Source organism: Lingula anatina, chromosome 9 (genome assembly GCF_051362555.1).
Source record: "Lingula anatina isolate TDL-2025a chromosome 9, LinAna3.0, whole genome shotgun sequence".
NCBI classification, from domain to species: domain Eukaryota; kingdom Metazoa; phylum Brachiopoda; class Lingulata; order Lingulida; family Lingulidae; genus Lingula; species Lingula anatina.
The window spans coordinates 4,671,632-4,684,175 of NC_141775.1; the positions used below are offsets into that span (position 1 = coordinate 4,671,632).

Here is a 12,544-nt window from a genome sequence, read left to right on the forward strand (position 1 = left end):
TGGGCCACAAAAAAAGAAAAGAACCCATTGCTTGTTCTCAAAAACTTGGTGCAGGTACAAAAATTTGATCTTAATCAAAGCCACTAGTACCAGTAACAATTCATCTATTTCTGATGATCTGAAATTGAAATTCCTACGGAAAGCTACTTACTTGTAAACATCGGGGGGATCCATCATTCCAATGTCCACCAGGTAGGCGCCAAATCGGAAGGTGCCGGCATAAATGAAGAAAATTATGCCTTGGGAGAAACCATATGCTATGCCATAGAATTGGGCCTGTTTCAGGTTTTCTCTGGAAATTGACAAATGCAGGATTATGATTAACATGAATATGCACGAAGTTGACTTTTGGTCAACTGAAGGAAATTTAACTATGGCGTTCGTTAAACATTTGCACTTGGCGCACATTAGCAAAAGTCATTTTTTCTCCCATTTACACTCCAATTCTCGCATTAAATAGAACGCAAAAGAAGGTTTAAGGATACGTCTAAGACTTCTTTAATTGAACGTAATCAGAGTTTCAGATGTTAAATTGCAAACGTTGTACTTTTTACCTGAACGGCTGAAGTAGTTTATTACAATAACCATCATAAAACGTGGGTTCCCGCGTGAGAGACTGAACTGTGCGGATGTTTTCTATGGCCTCGCTGGCAGTCTGAAATACACACGATTCCAATTTACAGTAGTGAAGAAAAAGCATCTTGCGCCATACATAAGCTCTCCTATAATATCCTCCACCAGGGCCACAGATTTACTTTTCACAGGACATTCACAGATATGTCTTTAGACAAACAGACGGTCATTTTACTGTTGTCCCCATTTTTCCCTGAATAATTTGCCACCCTGGTAGAAAGTAGTGCTATAATGCTGTAGTATTCAACTCCTGCCACGTAACCACATACCATTTCTATGCGAAAGATAAAATTTATTTTAGGTTTGTTCTGTAGTTTAGGTGTATAGTAAACTTAAGTTTTCGCTTCTTTCCTTCGCAGATGCTAGCGTTTCCAGCTAAATCTTTCCACTGTTCACCTTTGCCCAAATATACAAACGCAACACATCGTTTGAACGTCGTACATCCTACGGTCCTTTTAAAGAATTTCATGACCTTAAACTTCTCTAAAAATCAACTTCATGTTTTAAGATACTTTTCCAGACCGGTTGGTCTTACCTTTCCTGCTTGTTCCAGGGCTTCGTTGTCCTTCTTGTCTCTCCCACTAATTGCCTTCATATTCAGGGCACCTGTATATGAGAATATCTAATGCATAATTGTAAAAGAGTAACGCAAAATTCAGTTGTAAAATTCACTTTAGCAAGCCACGACAGATTGCTGCAAGTTACGATTGATTACAGATTTTCAGAAAACCTGTAATATATTAAAAAATTTAATATTAGAAAGTGATTGTGGGGCCGGAGTAAGGTTGCTATAGTCGATTAAAAAATGCAAGTACCATGGTCGCAAACTGTATTTCATAATGCGGTATTACAATCATCCCATGTTTAAAATAATGATGAGCTCCTCTTCAAAAAAAAAAAAAAAAAAAAAAAAGAAAAATTCATTTGGTACCTTATCTAGGGAAGGTTCGACTGAACCCACCTCTCAATTCCTATATATAATCATATTTATCACGCACCTGCAACTGCCATGAGGGGTACGGTCCCGAGAACCAGAAGCGCCAACGCCCAGCCGTAAATGAAAGCGATGGTCAGTCCCCCAATCATACTCACGGCAGACTGGACGATGATACCGAGCCGGACACCAGTGCCCTAGATAAACAGAAATATGAAAACTTGTAAATTAAGAAGATAAATGTACGCCCATTAACCCTGGTGACGGGGTGTGTGGTAGTTCTATCAATAAAAATCTGGTGGTGTCATTTGGTTAGTGCACTTTATGGAAAAAAAGAAAAAAAAACAAAAAAACACTCGCTTAAACCAATGCTACCAACTTAACTACACTGGCTCTTTTGTCACTGAATAGAATCTATACAATCTAATAAGAAAAAAAACTTACAGTTTTGACCAGGGAGGCGTCCGTAGCCAGTCTCGTGGTCAACGCTCCCGTCGCCTGCCTAGGGTCGTCAAACCAAGCGATGTCCTGCCGTAAGATGTTGTCAAACGTCTTAAGTCTTAGCCGCTTGGTCAATTTTTCTCCCGAAACCCCGAATGAGTAGGACTAAAAGATATTTGGAATAGACTTTGTTTTACTGAAGGTAACACTAAAAGGGTTTTACTTGTCACTTCTTTTAAAATTTATTTCCTGTCATAACCAGCTTGAAAAATCTTATTTCTTTCTTTTATTCATGAAACTTAGCGCTGAGATTTTCATTTGATTATCAATGAAGCTGCCAAAGAATGAGTGGAAAATAACTCACGTTGACCAGGACTCCTATAAAGCTGACTCCTCCTAGAGCTAAAAACATCATACTCCAGAATGTAGATTCTCGTAAGAGTGTCTCGCCTGTTTTTGTGTAGGCCTGAGGTATAACATGATTCATTACATGAGATTAATTTTAATAACTAAAATATATTAAAGAAAGGGAAACTGATAGATATTTTATTACTAAAATTGCAACTCCACAAATTATCTTCACACTAAGCAGAATAAAAGACGACAAAGGAGACTGGGATAAAATTCAGCTTAAGATATATACGGTCTGCCCCCTCCACCTCTCTCTCTCTCTCTCTCTCTCTCTCTCTCTCTCTCTCTGTGTGTTTGTGTGTGTGTGTGTGTGTGTGTGTGTGTGGTAGGGTGCTTGCGTGCGTCCGTGCATTTCTTCTGTTTGCTGACCCCTCCTTTCGGACTTTCTACACCTCACTTACAGCTATCAGTTCTCCATAGAAGAAAGCAAAAGCCGGCATCACGCCGCCCACCAGCGCCCCACCAATACAGCCCGTCACGATGTGGCAAGCTTCCGGCTTGTTGAGACGAAGAATTCTGCAGAAACCCGGGAGTACCACTTCTTCTTCCTGAAATACAAATAAATATTTTAAGATATTTTTTCTGAATTTTTTTTTTTGTTATGAACTGCAGATTGAGATTGTCAGATATCCAAAGCATTTTCTACCCTTGGCACCATCAATTTTTAAATCGCTTTATAACAATAATAATTATCCCAACCTGCGAAACATTTCTCAAGTCAGTGCTTAAACCTGATAAAGTGCAGCTCTCATTAAAGTAAAAATAAAAATTAAAAAAGGCCATTTCTTACTTTAGCTTCTTCCTCTACAGTTTTCTTCTTTTTCACCGATGTTTGTCGCAGTACGCCTGGCGTCTGTTTAGAGTGGCTTCTGTGAAGCGACTTAGACCTCATCAATCCCGGCGTCCTTGGGCGCTCACCTTAAAGATGTAGATAAAATAATTATTCATAGTAATTTAACGCTTAAAGATACTCAAGGTGGACAAAGCTTGCGTCTGATCTCACATAGATGGGGAAAATTAATCCGTGGAATTTATTAATAAGTCATATAAACAATCTTGGATCTTAAACACGAAAATTGGACTGAAGAATAAAAGTGGATCACATTAAAAAAAGTTTTAAGTGTCCCCACTAAATATTTTCAATCGTTCTTAAAATACTTTTTTCTCGGTCCATCAGTCACAATGGTATAAAACAACAGATAGATTCAAAAATAAAATAAATTAAACCAGCAGAACTGTCAGTTTTAAATAATTCACTGTGTACCTGAGCCCTAACCTGCCATCGTTTCGAAATACATCGTTTCTAAATATCTAAATGTTATTTCGATTCATCGAGCATTACTCACACACTGGGGGTATAAACCGGTAAATAGTGACAGATAGTCTCCCATGATAGAGAGTCCACTTCTCATTCATTTGTACAGGTGAGCCGCGCTCTAGATTTTGACCCACTTAGGTCAGGCTAACCCTAACCATTATAACTAAATGGAGGGCAGACTTTCTGTTACACGGACCCCCCCCCCCCATTTCGTTACACCGGTACCATATCTACCTGAGCGTCCAGCGCCCCATGCCCAGTGTCCAGCATTCAGACGAACTTACCTTCCTTAACGCCCCCTTCCTCTCCACCATCCTCCTCCTTATCACTCTCCTCATCCCCACGGGTCAGCTTCTGCAGAGTGACCAGTTGGTAGTAGAGTCCCTCCTTGTTCATCAGCTCCCTGTGTCCACCCTGCTCCATAACCTGGCCTTCCTGGACCACGCAGATCTGGTCAGCAGACTGGATGGTGGACAGCCTGTGGGCGATAACCACGGTGGTGCGCCCTTCCCTTGCCTGAAGTGACCGGAGGGACGGGGATTTAAATACAAATGTATGAGAGGATATGATCGTAATACATATCATATTCTGATCTGAGAAAAAATCGCCACTTTAGATGAAATTAAAAGGGACCATTCCCTTAATCGTATCGTACAAGCAGGATCTATCTACGGATTCTCGCTAAGTGGCATTCAGTTTAAAGAGTGCACGAAAGTTAATTACCCCCTAGCAGCTTCAGGGGGCGTGGCAGACATTCAAGCCCCTTAAACTGAATGCAATTTAGCGAGAATCCACTTAGATTTAGATCGATCTTGATAGTACGATAGGGTTATGGGAACCCAGTCATAAACAGTCAGGCAGTCAGACAGATTGACTGAAATATGCACGGATTGACAAAGCTACATGGATAGTTAGCTAGCTAGAAAGATGTCATTGAAAAAATAATAAAATGGTCGATAAATGGGTAATTGGAATTTGGTAAAATAATCAGTGAATGAATGAAGCAAAAGTGATAGGAAATAGATGAGAAAAGCAGCAACGTATACAACAAACTATATTCTGTTAGCGAACTGAAGCAGAGTGGCGCAGTGGAAGTGTGCGGGGCCCATAACCCCGAGGTCCTAGGATCGAAACCTATCTCTGCTACAAACAGGTTCTTTTCGTAACATAGTGCACTGAACCTTAGATAGTTCACCTTTTCTCAAAGCGAAATTTATTACACATTGTGTTGGTTCTGTTTTTTTTTTAAATCCAAAGAATAATAATCTCTTGGTGCGTTTACAATTGTATGTGATTATACAAATAAATTACAAATAAATGAAATACAAGACATCAATGCAAGTCGCTGTATAGAGAACCAAAATGATTGATTTCGATATCCGTATGAATATCAACTCGATTTCCGAAAAGTACCTTATCCAGAGCTGCTTGTACCACAGCCTCGCTCTCGGCATCCAATGCAGAGGTGGCTTCGTCTAAAAGCAAGATCTTGGGATCTCTGACCAGCGCTCTTGCAATCGCAACGCGCTGTTTCTGTCCTCCTGAGAGTTGAATTCCTCGCTCACCGACCAGTGTGTCATAACCCTACGAAAAGAAGGATTTCGCATGAATTCGTATATTTTCAAATTGACAAAACATTCCCATACCTTCAAGATTAATTTTATAACAGATATAATCAAAGAATGCACAATATACAAACAGTTGCACAAAAAGCACGTCTATTTGTTATATAAAACAAGCAATCATCGAGGACAATATTACAGCTGATTTTTCTTCTCGGTTTAAGAAAAACGAGGGGTACATCTTCCCTCTAAGTTAGATTTTGGTAACTGCTGCTAAGAGATAAATTACATCTGGCAGTCTGTTGATGAAGTCATGTGCATTAGCGTCTTTGGCAGCTCGGATGATCTCTTCATACGTGACGTCAAGGCGGCCGTAGCGTATGTTGTCAATGATGCTACAACCAAACAGTATTGGCTCTTGGGACACTACACCTATATTCTGGCGAAGCCATCTCGTGTTCACATTTTTAAGATCGTTGCCGTCCAGAAGAATCTGGAAGTGAAGCAATGTATAATCTTGGATGAACGTTTAACCAGGCTTGGCTGGGGCTGGTTCTTTTCCCCCAGTAGGCCGATAAGACAGACATCTTTTCTAATTTTGAATCTTTAAACATGATTGTGGTGGCTGTTTGTATTTATTTAAAGAAAAAAAGTGATTTATTTTATTGGAAAGGTAATTGAATAAATACACCAATAATTATGTTTCCTAATAAAAATCGTCAATCTCTCAAAGTGAACCGGTACAGCCGGTATGGCTTAAGTATACCGCTCGAAATGAAAAACGACTTATATCGATATTCACCCTGCCTTCTTCCGGATCGTAAAATCTCTGGATGAGGTTGACTGCCGTGGACTTGCCACACCCGGAGGACCCAACCAAGGCCACCGTCCTACCGCTTGGCACAGTGAAAGATAAGCCCTTCAGGATCTAAAAAATGAAAAAATTTGGAAAATCAATCAAAAATTTTTGAGAGAAATGACAATCTACAAAAGACACACAAAAAAAAAAAATTATACATATATACAAACAGAAAGAGAAAGAGAGAGAGAGAGAGAGAGAGAGAGAGAGAGAAAGAGAGAGAGAGAGAGAGAATAAAATCAAGTTGCATTAATTTATCATTTCTGAAAACCAAGTTAAATTTTTTTTTATTATAAAACGTGAACAAATCAGACAGCTTTACATAAATAATTGCGTAAAATAATAATAATAATAATAATAATAATAATAATAATAATAATAATATGAAAAACACGTAACGAAAAGATGTTCACGCGATCACAAACGCCAAGGCACGTAAATAATCACGTAAAGAAAAGACGTGTGAACTCAGGTGGTCACAAACGCCCAGGCACGCCAATACGCTCACGCGCGCTAAATGCTTACCGAATTTATGTATGTAGTGTCCTACCTTTACGTCCGGCCTACTAGGATAGGCAAACTTTACGTCACAAAACTCAATGTTTCCTTTGACGTCAGGTATTTTTATTCCGTCATTGGAACTTGCATCTATGATAGGGATCTGGAATTGGGCATACACTTTTTATAAATTAATTTTCTTTCTTTTTTTTTCAAGCTTGAAATTTATCTGGTATCAGGTGAACATTAAGAATTTTGATTCCCATGTGACAAACTTAAGAGATTTAGAATGTCGTAATTTGAATGATGTACATCAGTTAGCTGAAAAAGCGAGATTATAATATACACGTAATCACGTTGAAAATGTTCTTTTTTAACAAAATGTTTTCTCGCTATCAGCAGAAAAAGCATACCATTTCACAGTTCACCGTAGATATTTTGTGTATTGTTATTGCCAATATCAGTTTAGATATATTTTATTAATTATTTCATGCCTTTTTTATCAAACTATTAATAAAAAGACCTACGTTGTCAATCACTTTGTAGAGAGTGGCTGCGGCGCCTTTTGCCGTGGCTACACTGGCGAGGTGGGGGGCCGCGTTCCCTATGGAAAATGAGCCAATCATGATGCAGAAAAATACCTGAGGATAAAGAAATGAATTCAAGTGTTATCATTCCTATTTTAGTCATGAATACAGAATATGAAGATGGGGGAGAAAAAGGCAACCCCTTACCATCAGAGCGATCCCCTTTCAATATGTCGTGGAACAATCTCTCTCTCTCTCTCTCTCTCTCTGTCTCTCTCTCTCTGTCTCTGGGTGTGGTTTGTAAATCTGCTTGGGTGTGTTTCACTGTTGGTGTATATTAAAGTGTATTTACATGCATGTGCGTGGGTGCACGTGTGTCAATAAAAAACTATAGCATGAACGCCACCTACCGTTAAAGCACTTCCTGGGCTCATCCCATCTTTTCCTAGGGTGTTGTAGAACACTTCTATTAAAGTTGCACCATACCTGAAAAACAATATTATTTGAATGATGAAGATGTCTATTGAACCATATCAAGTGGGTAAACGTTTAATGTCTGTAGACAAAAAACAATTTGCTAAACAGTTTGCTAAACAGAAGAACTGATATCAATAGAAACTACAGTGAAACTGTGTATGTAAAGCGTTCTTTTTGACAATATCTATCGTCGGTAAAAACTAGAAAACGTGCGAGAATCCACGTGAGTTGAGGGTTAACTTTGTTGCGATAAGAGCGTGAAGCTATGCGCCAGTGTCAGCTTAGAAAGCATTTCAAAAATGTCAGGCAAAAACGGTGAGTTCGTCCTGTTGTGCAATTTACTGTAATTCAACAGGAATTAAAATAAAACAACCAGATAAACAAGCGTTGCTGCTGCATTGCATGGTACACTAGTCTGTCATAATTTTTAATCACATAAACCTCCAAATTGCGCAGAATCTCGCTTGGTGTTATAATAAGTCTTTAAGATATTTTGGGCGATTCCCATTAAAGATTACTCACCAGAAAGCCAGAGCGTATGCTCCGTAGAGAATAAGAAATGTTAACCCCATGCCAAGACCTGTGACCACTGACTTCTTTACTCCAAGTTTGCTACTGGTCTCCAGTTCTTTATTATACCTAAATGATATATAAATCAGCAATCGGGAATAAAATTATTATTATTATTATTATTATTATTATTATTATTATTATTATTATTATTATTTAGACATGCATTAAAACAAGTATATTACGTATTTAGCACAAAAAGTTTGTACTTAATACTCTCTATTTTCCACGGTGAAAATACATCCGATTTTACAGTCAAAGATCAAGTGAACGTTGTAGCAAATATCGTACCTACGAATTTCCTTCTTCTGTCCCCTGAAGGAGACTACGGTACGTATAGAGGACAGGACTTCCTCTGCCACGCTACCCGCTGCTGCGTATGCTTGTTGTTCTCGGGTACTGTATGAGGCAATCACCTGAAAGGGGGGGGGGGGGGGAGGGGGGCATCATATAAAAAAGCTTGTTAAATCAATACCTTGGATAAACAGACAATACACAAGACGACCATATCAAACCACTTTTAAAAAGAAACAATTATAAGACTAACCCGAGCACTTACTAAAATGCCCATATGATAAATATTTTTGTGTTTTACTTTTAGTATCTGATCCAAAAAAATTTATATACCTTCGACATGAAAGCCGAGGCCACCGCCAGGAGTGGAGTTAGGCTCATCATGACCAACGCCATCTTCCAGCCTTTCCAGAAGCCGAAAGCGAAACCAGCCACGAATTGCGCAAGAAACTGAATGCACTGACTGAACTTATCCCCCAAACCTTCTCTCACTCTTTCTATGTCGCTGAAAGGACGACGTGAATATTTATAGTCTTACGTCAAAAACAATACTCTAACAAAGAAAACAAAATAATGCTCGAGTACATTATAGCTACCGATTCATGAAATTAATGGATCACAAGAGAAGCAACACATAACCGAAAACTTTTTAACATTGATATAACGTAATACAAATATGTAGAGAGAAGCATTCAATATCTAACGTAAGAGACACGCACAGAAGTTCAAATAATAATAATAATAATAATAATAATAATAATAATAATTGTTATGTAAAGGGCTAACGCGAATCGAATGCCTTCACCCTTACTCTACGAGTCTTGTCGACAATTCTCCACTAGGATTTTGATCAAACCAACCGATCTCCTGCCTCAAGATGCAGAAAAAGAACGTTTTCCTCAGCTTCAGGACTTGCCTCTCGCAGGCCGACATCCAGCAAGCGATCTGGTGTAAAAATGTAGATGTTTTATGACAAAAATAAATAAATAAATATATAAAAAATACAAACACAAATAATAACCAAAAATAAATAAAAAGTAGGCAGACCTAAAATGCACGTATTCAAAACTGCAGCGGAATAAACGATATACAACAGGAGAATGTCACAGTAATAATGAAAAAGTTTTTTTTCGCTAGTCTTTAATGGCATGTACCTGTAATTTAAAATAAACTAATATAATGCGCTAAATAAAATTGGGTACAAATTCAGAAATGTGAAGATTGGCAGGTATCTTAATCGGTTATTTGCTATGTCTTACCTGGATATAGGACGCAACAAAACAACCGGCTCCAATGTAAACGTATTGTAATGTAAATTTCGTCATTTCTTCGTTGAAGGCTCCTGATGCTGAAATTGGGTTTATCTGTTTCTTAATAATTATTATACCCTGTTACTAGACTCGTGAATATTAAGTTATCGTTAAAGATGGGTTGCGCGTTAAGCGCGTTATTCAATGTATGTACCAAAAAAGATTAAAAAAAAGGTGACATGGTTATTTCGAATTCGGTGTAAGAAGTATAACTGACATCAGTTAGTACACATAAAACAATACTACTTAAAATATTAATCAGTATTCTCAATTTCTACTAGAATTTTAATAAGGTTCGTAGTGAATGGAAATACATGTCTGTGCACCCAACGCATTTATAATTACAGGTACTTTTCGTGCACTTGGTGCTTTTACATGTATTTATTATACATTAATTACATATGTATATATATCTTACATAAATTTCTACAAACAAAATACAACATTTGCCTATTCAATAGAGTCTAATCTACGGTTCCCCAATACTTTGTAAGTTGAACTGAGAGAGAGAGAGAGAGAGAGAGAGAGAGAGAGAGAGAGAGAGAGAGAGAGACTTACTGCTATTCATAATAAATGTATCTGTCATATCTCCAAACACTACCATCAACATCGGGAAGGCGGCTCCGTGAGCAATGGCGAACAACGTACCGACCAGTATCAGAAGCACGTCGAATTTCGTTGCATAGCGGAACTGAAACGATACCACGAGATGTGAAGTAAGTACAATAGGTCGATATATTCATAAGGCGCTGTTTATAGCGGAACAATATAGGTCCACCACACTGATGGACAACAACCCACACAAAAGTGTCCTTTCCGTCACATAAAAGAAAAACAGTTTATTGCATTCACTACAAACCTGATTATAATTCTACTAGAAATTGAGAATACTGATTAATCTTAGCTTTTAAGTTAAATCATACAGGTTATTGTTTTATGTGTACTGATGTCATTTACGTCTTACATCGAAATAACACACTATCACCTTTTTTTAAATCTTTTTTTTTTTTTAGGTAAAACGTGTTATTATGACAACAAACGAATGACAGAATGTGAGGAAGAGTGAAAAACGAAGCTTATCGTAATCCAGCGTGAATATTCATCGTCTATCTATATACATTGCCTTTGAAAACGGCACTCACCAATTTTCCGAAAGACGCCGGTTTGAGTTTTTCTTTTTCTTTCTCTTTTCTGTTAATAGAAAACGTAAATATTGTTTTAGTGTCTAAACACAGATGACATGACAAATTGTGTTTTCTGGTAGTAAAACGACAGTTAAATTATCATATCAAAATTGATGGAATATCAAGAAAAATCTTACGTAGCAACAAGTAATGAAGACGAAGAAAGAATAAATGAATGAAATCAAACAGATAATTAAAACCAAACAAGACAAAAAAGTTAAAAAAGAATAAACACGAGGAAATAAGCAAAAAAGAAAGAGAAGACATCATTATGGAAGGAAAGAAGGAATCTCTTTACCCTTCAATGGACACATCAGACGAGGACCCGCTGGATTCGTGTGTGGAGGACCCGTACGACTTCTTGACGACAGGCTCAACTCCCTCGTCCTCCGCCAGGAGGCGCTGCTTCTCTTCTACCGTCGGCGCCATTTCTGAAATGTTTGACAAAGAGTTGGACGTGTTTTTAAGTTAAAAGTTCAATCTCTATTAGTTCAAATGCTCAACGTGATTATTCGAAATGTCATTTGACTGAAGAAGTGTTATATTTATCAATCTGGATAATGTGCATAAAACAAAAAACCTGAGAATAGCTTTGGGATGGAAACCGATCGACTCAAATGCAATTAGCACAAAGACACAAAGAAGTTGTGCAAGGATACGTTGGATTATTAAGCCAAGAAGCCAAACTCTATTCGGTCAAATCGTTATTGTGTTAGTTCGAAATCTTATCAGACTGAAAAATGAATGTATATGCATTCCGTGCATTAACACACACACACAAACACACACACACACACACTCATGTGCAGTTACGCACACAGTCGCGAGCGCGAGCGCACACTCCCCCCCCCCCCCCCAACACACACACACAAAGACGTGCACTGCATGTATACCCAACAGGTGCAAGATATTGGCATTCACCAATGATTCTACATAGCAGATGTAATTAGTATTTTATTTGGGAAATTACACAGCAAGTAATAAAGAGGTCATTATCTAGACCTGTTACGTGATCCATATATCTGAGATTATTACCTTTAACATATCTGCCTAACGTCACGTGACCCAAGTTATCCATTAACAAAATGTACTTAATTGTTGCCGTCTTATCAGTGACCTCTATTGGTAAGTGGGGATGTCACCAATGATTTACTGGTAAAGATCGCGCCATGAACTAAGTACTGGTATTAGCTAGGGATATCAGCACAATGCATCCTTGTTAAAGGAAAAAAACACCACGTTTTTTCTTCTAATAAATGGCACAAAATCAAAATGACACTAAATCAAAAACCAAAACATCGATTGAAAACGATGCACCACCACACCTATTTAGGATCATTGTACGCCGTCAAGGAATCTGTTAAGACAATTAATATCTAATTTAGAGTAGAAATCGACAAGCCCCCACCGTATGACGTCACTCAGCACTGGTTATTAAATGAACACAGGGTTTACGAGTCTGAATGCGAGTATAGTGCAAAGCTAATAATAATAATAATAATAATAATAATAATAATAATAATAAT

At 37.9% G+C, this 12,544-nt stretch overlaps 1 protein-coding gene across 1 annotated transcript in view; it reads right to left on the reverse strand.

Annotated features, from left to right (window-relative positions):
• LOC112042164 (ATP-dependent translocase ABCB1-like) overlaps positions 1 to 12,544 on the reverse strand; it is a 46,771-nt gene that overhangs the window by 32,764 nt on the left and 1,463 nt on the right. Inside the window, exons 2-24 of the mRNA XM_086996341.1 lie at positions 11,317 to 11,449; positions 10,977 to 11,025; positions 10,393 to 10,525; positions 9,784 to 9,872; positions 9,336 to 9,469; positions 8,858 to 9,029; positions 8,522 to 8,646; positions 8,183 to 8,299; positions 7,594 to 7,669; positions 7,184 to 7,297; positions 6,709 to 6,819; positions 6,102 to 6,227; positions 5,589 to 5,792; positions 5,151 to 5,321; positions 4,022 to 4,253; positions 3,210 to 3,337; positions 2,821 to 2,967; positions 2,373 to 2,474; positions 2,012 to 2,173; positions 1,632 to 1,764; positions 1,169 to 1,239; positions 555 to 655; positions 152 to 292 (exon numbers count right to left, since the gene is read on the reverse strand). Of these exons, the coding sequence (XP_086852467.1) occupies positions 152 to 292; positions 555 to 655; positions 1,169 to 1,239; positions 1,632 to 1,764; positions 2,012 to 2,173; positions 2,373 to 2,474; positions 2,821 to 2,967; positions 3,210 to 3,337; positions 4,022 to 4,253; positions 5,151 to 5,321; positions 5,589 to 5,792; positions 6,102 to 6,227; positions 6,709 to 6,819; positions 7,184 to 7,297; positions 7,594 to 7,669; positions 8,183 to 8,299; positions 8,522 to 8,646; positions 8,858 to 9,029; positions 9,336 to 9,469; positions 9,784 to 9,872; positions 10,393 to 10,525; positions 10,977 to 11,025; positions 11,317 to 11,447 (2,969 nt within the window). The 5' untranslated portion in view covers positions 11,448 to 11,449. The remainder of the gene's footprint in view (positions 1 to 151; positions 293 to 554; positions 656 to 1,168; positions 1,240 to 1,631; positions 1,765 to 2,011; positions 2,174 to 2,372; positions 2,475 to 2,820; positions 2,968 to 3,209; positions 3,338 to 4,021; positions 4,254 to 5,150; positions 5,322 to 5,588; positions 5,793 to 6,101; positions 6,228 to 6,708; positions 6,820 to 7,183; positions 7,298 to 7,593; positions 7,670 to 8,182; positions 8,300 to 8,521; positions 8,647 to 8,857; positions 9,030 to 9,335; positions 9,470 to 9,783; positions 9,873 to 10,392; positions 10,526 to 10,976; positions 11,026 to 11,316; positions 11,450 to 12,544) is intronic.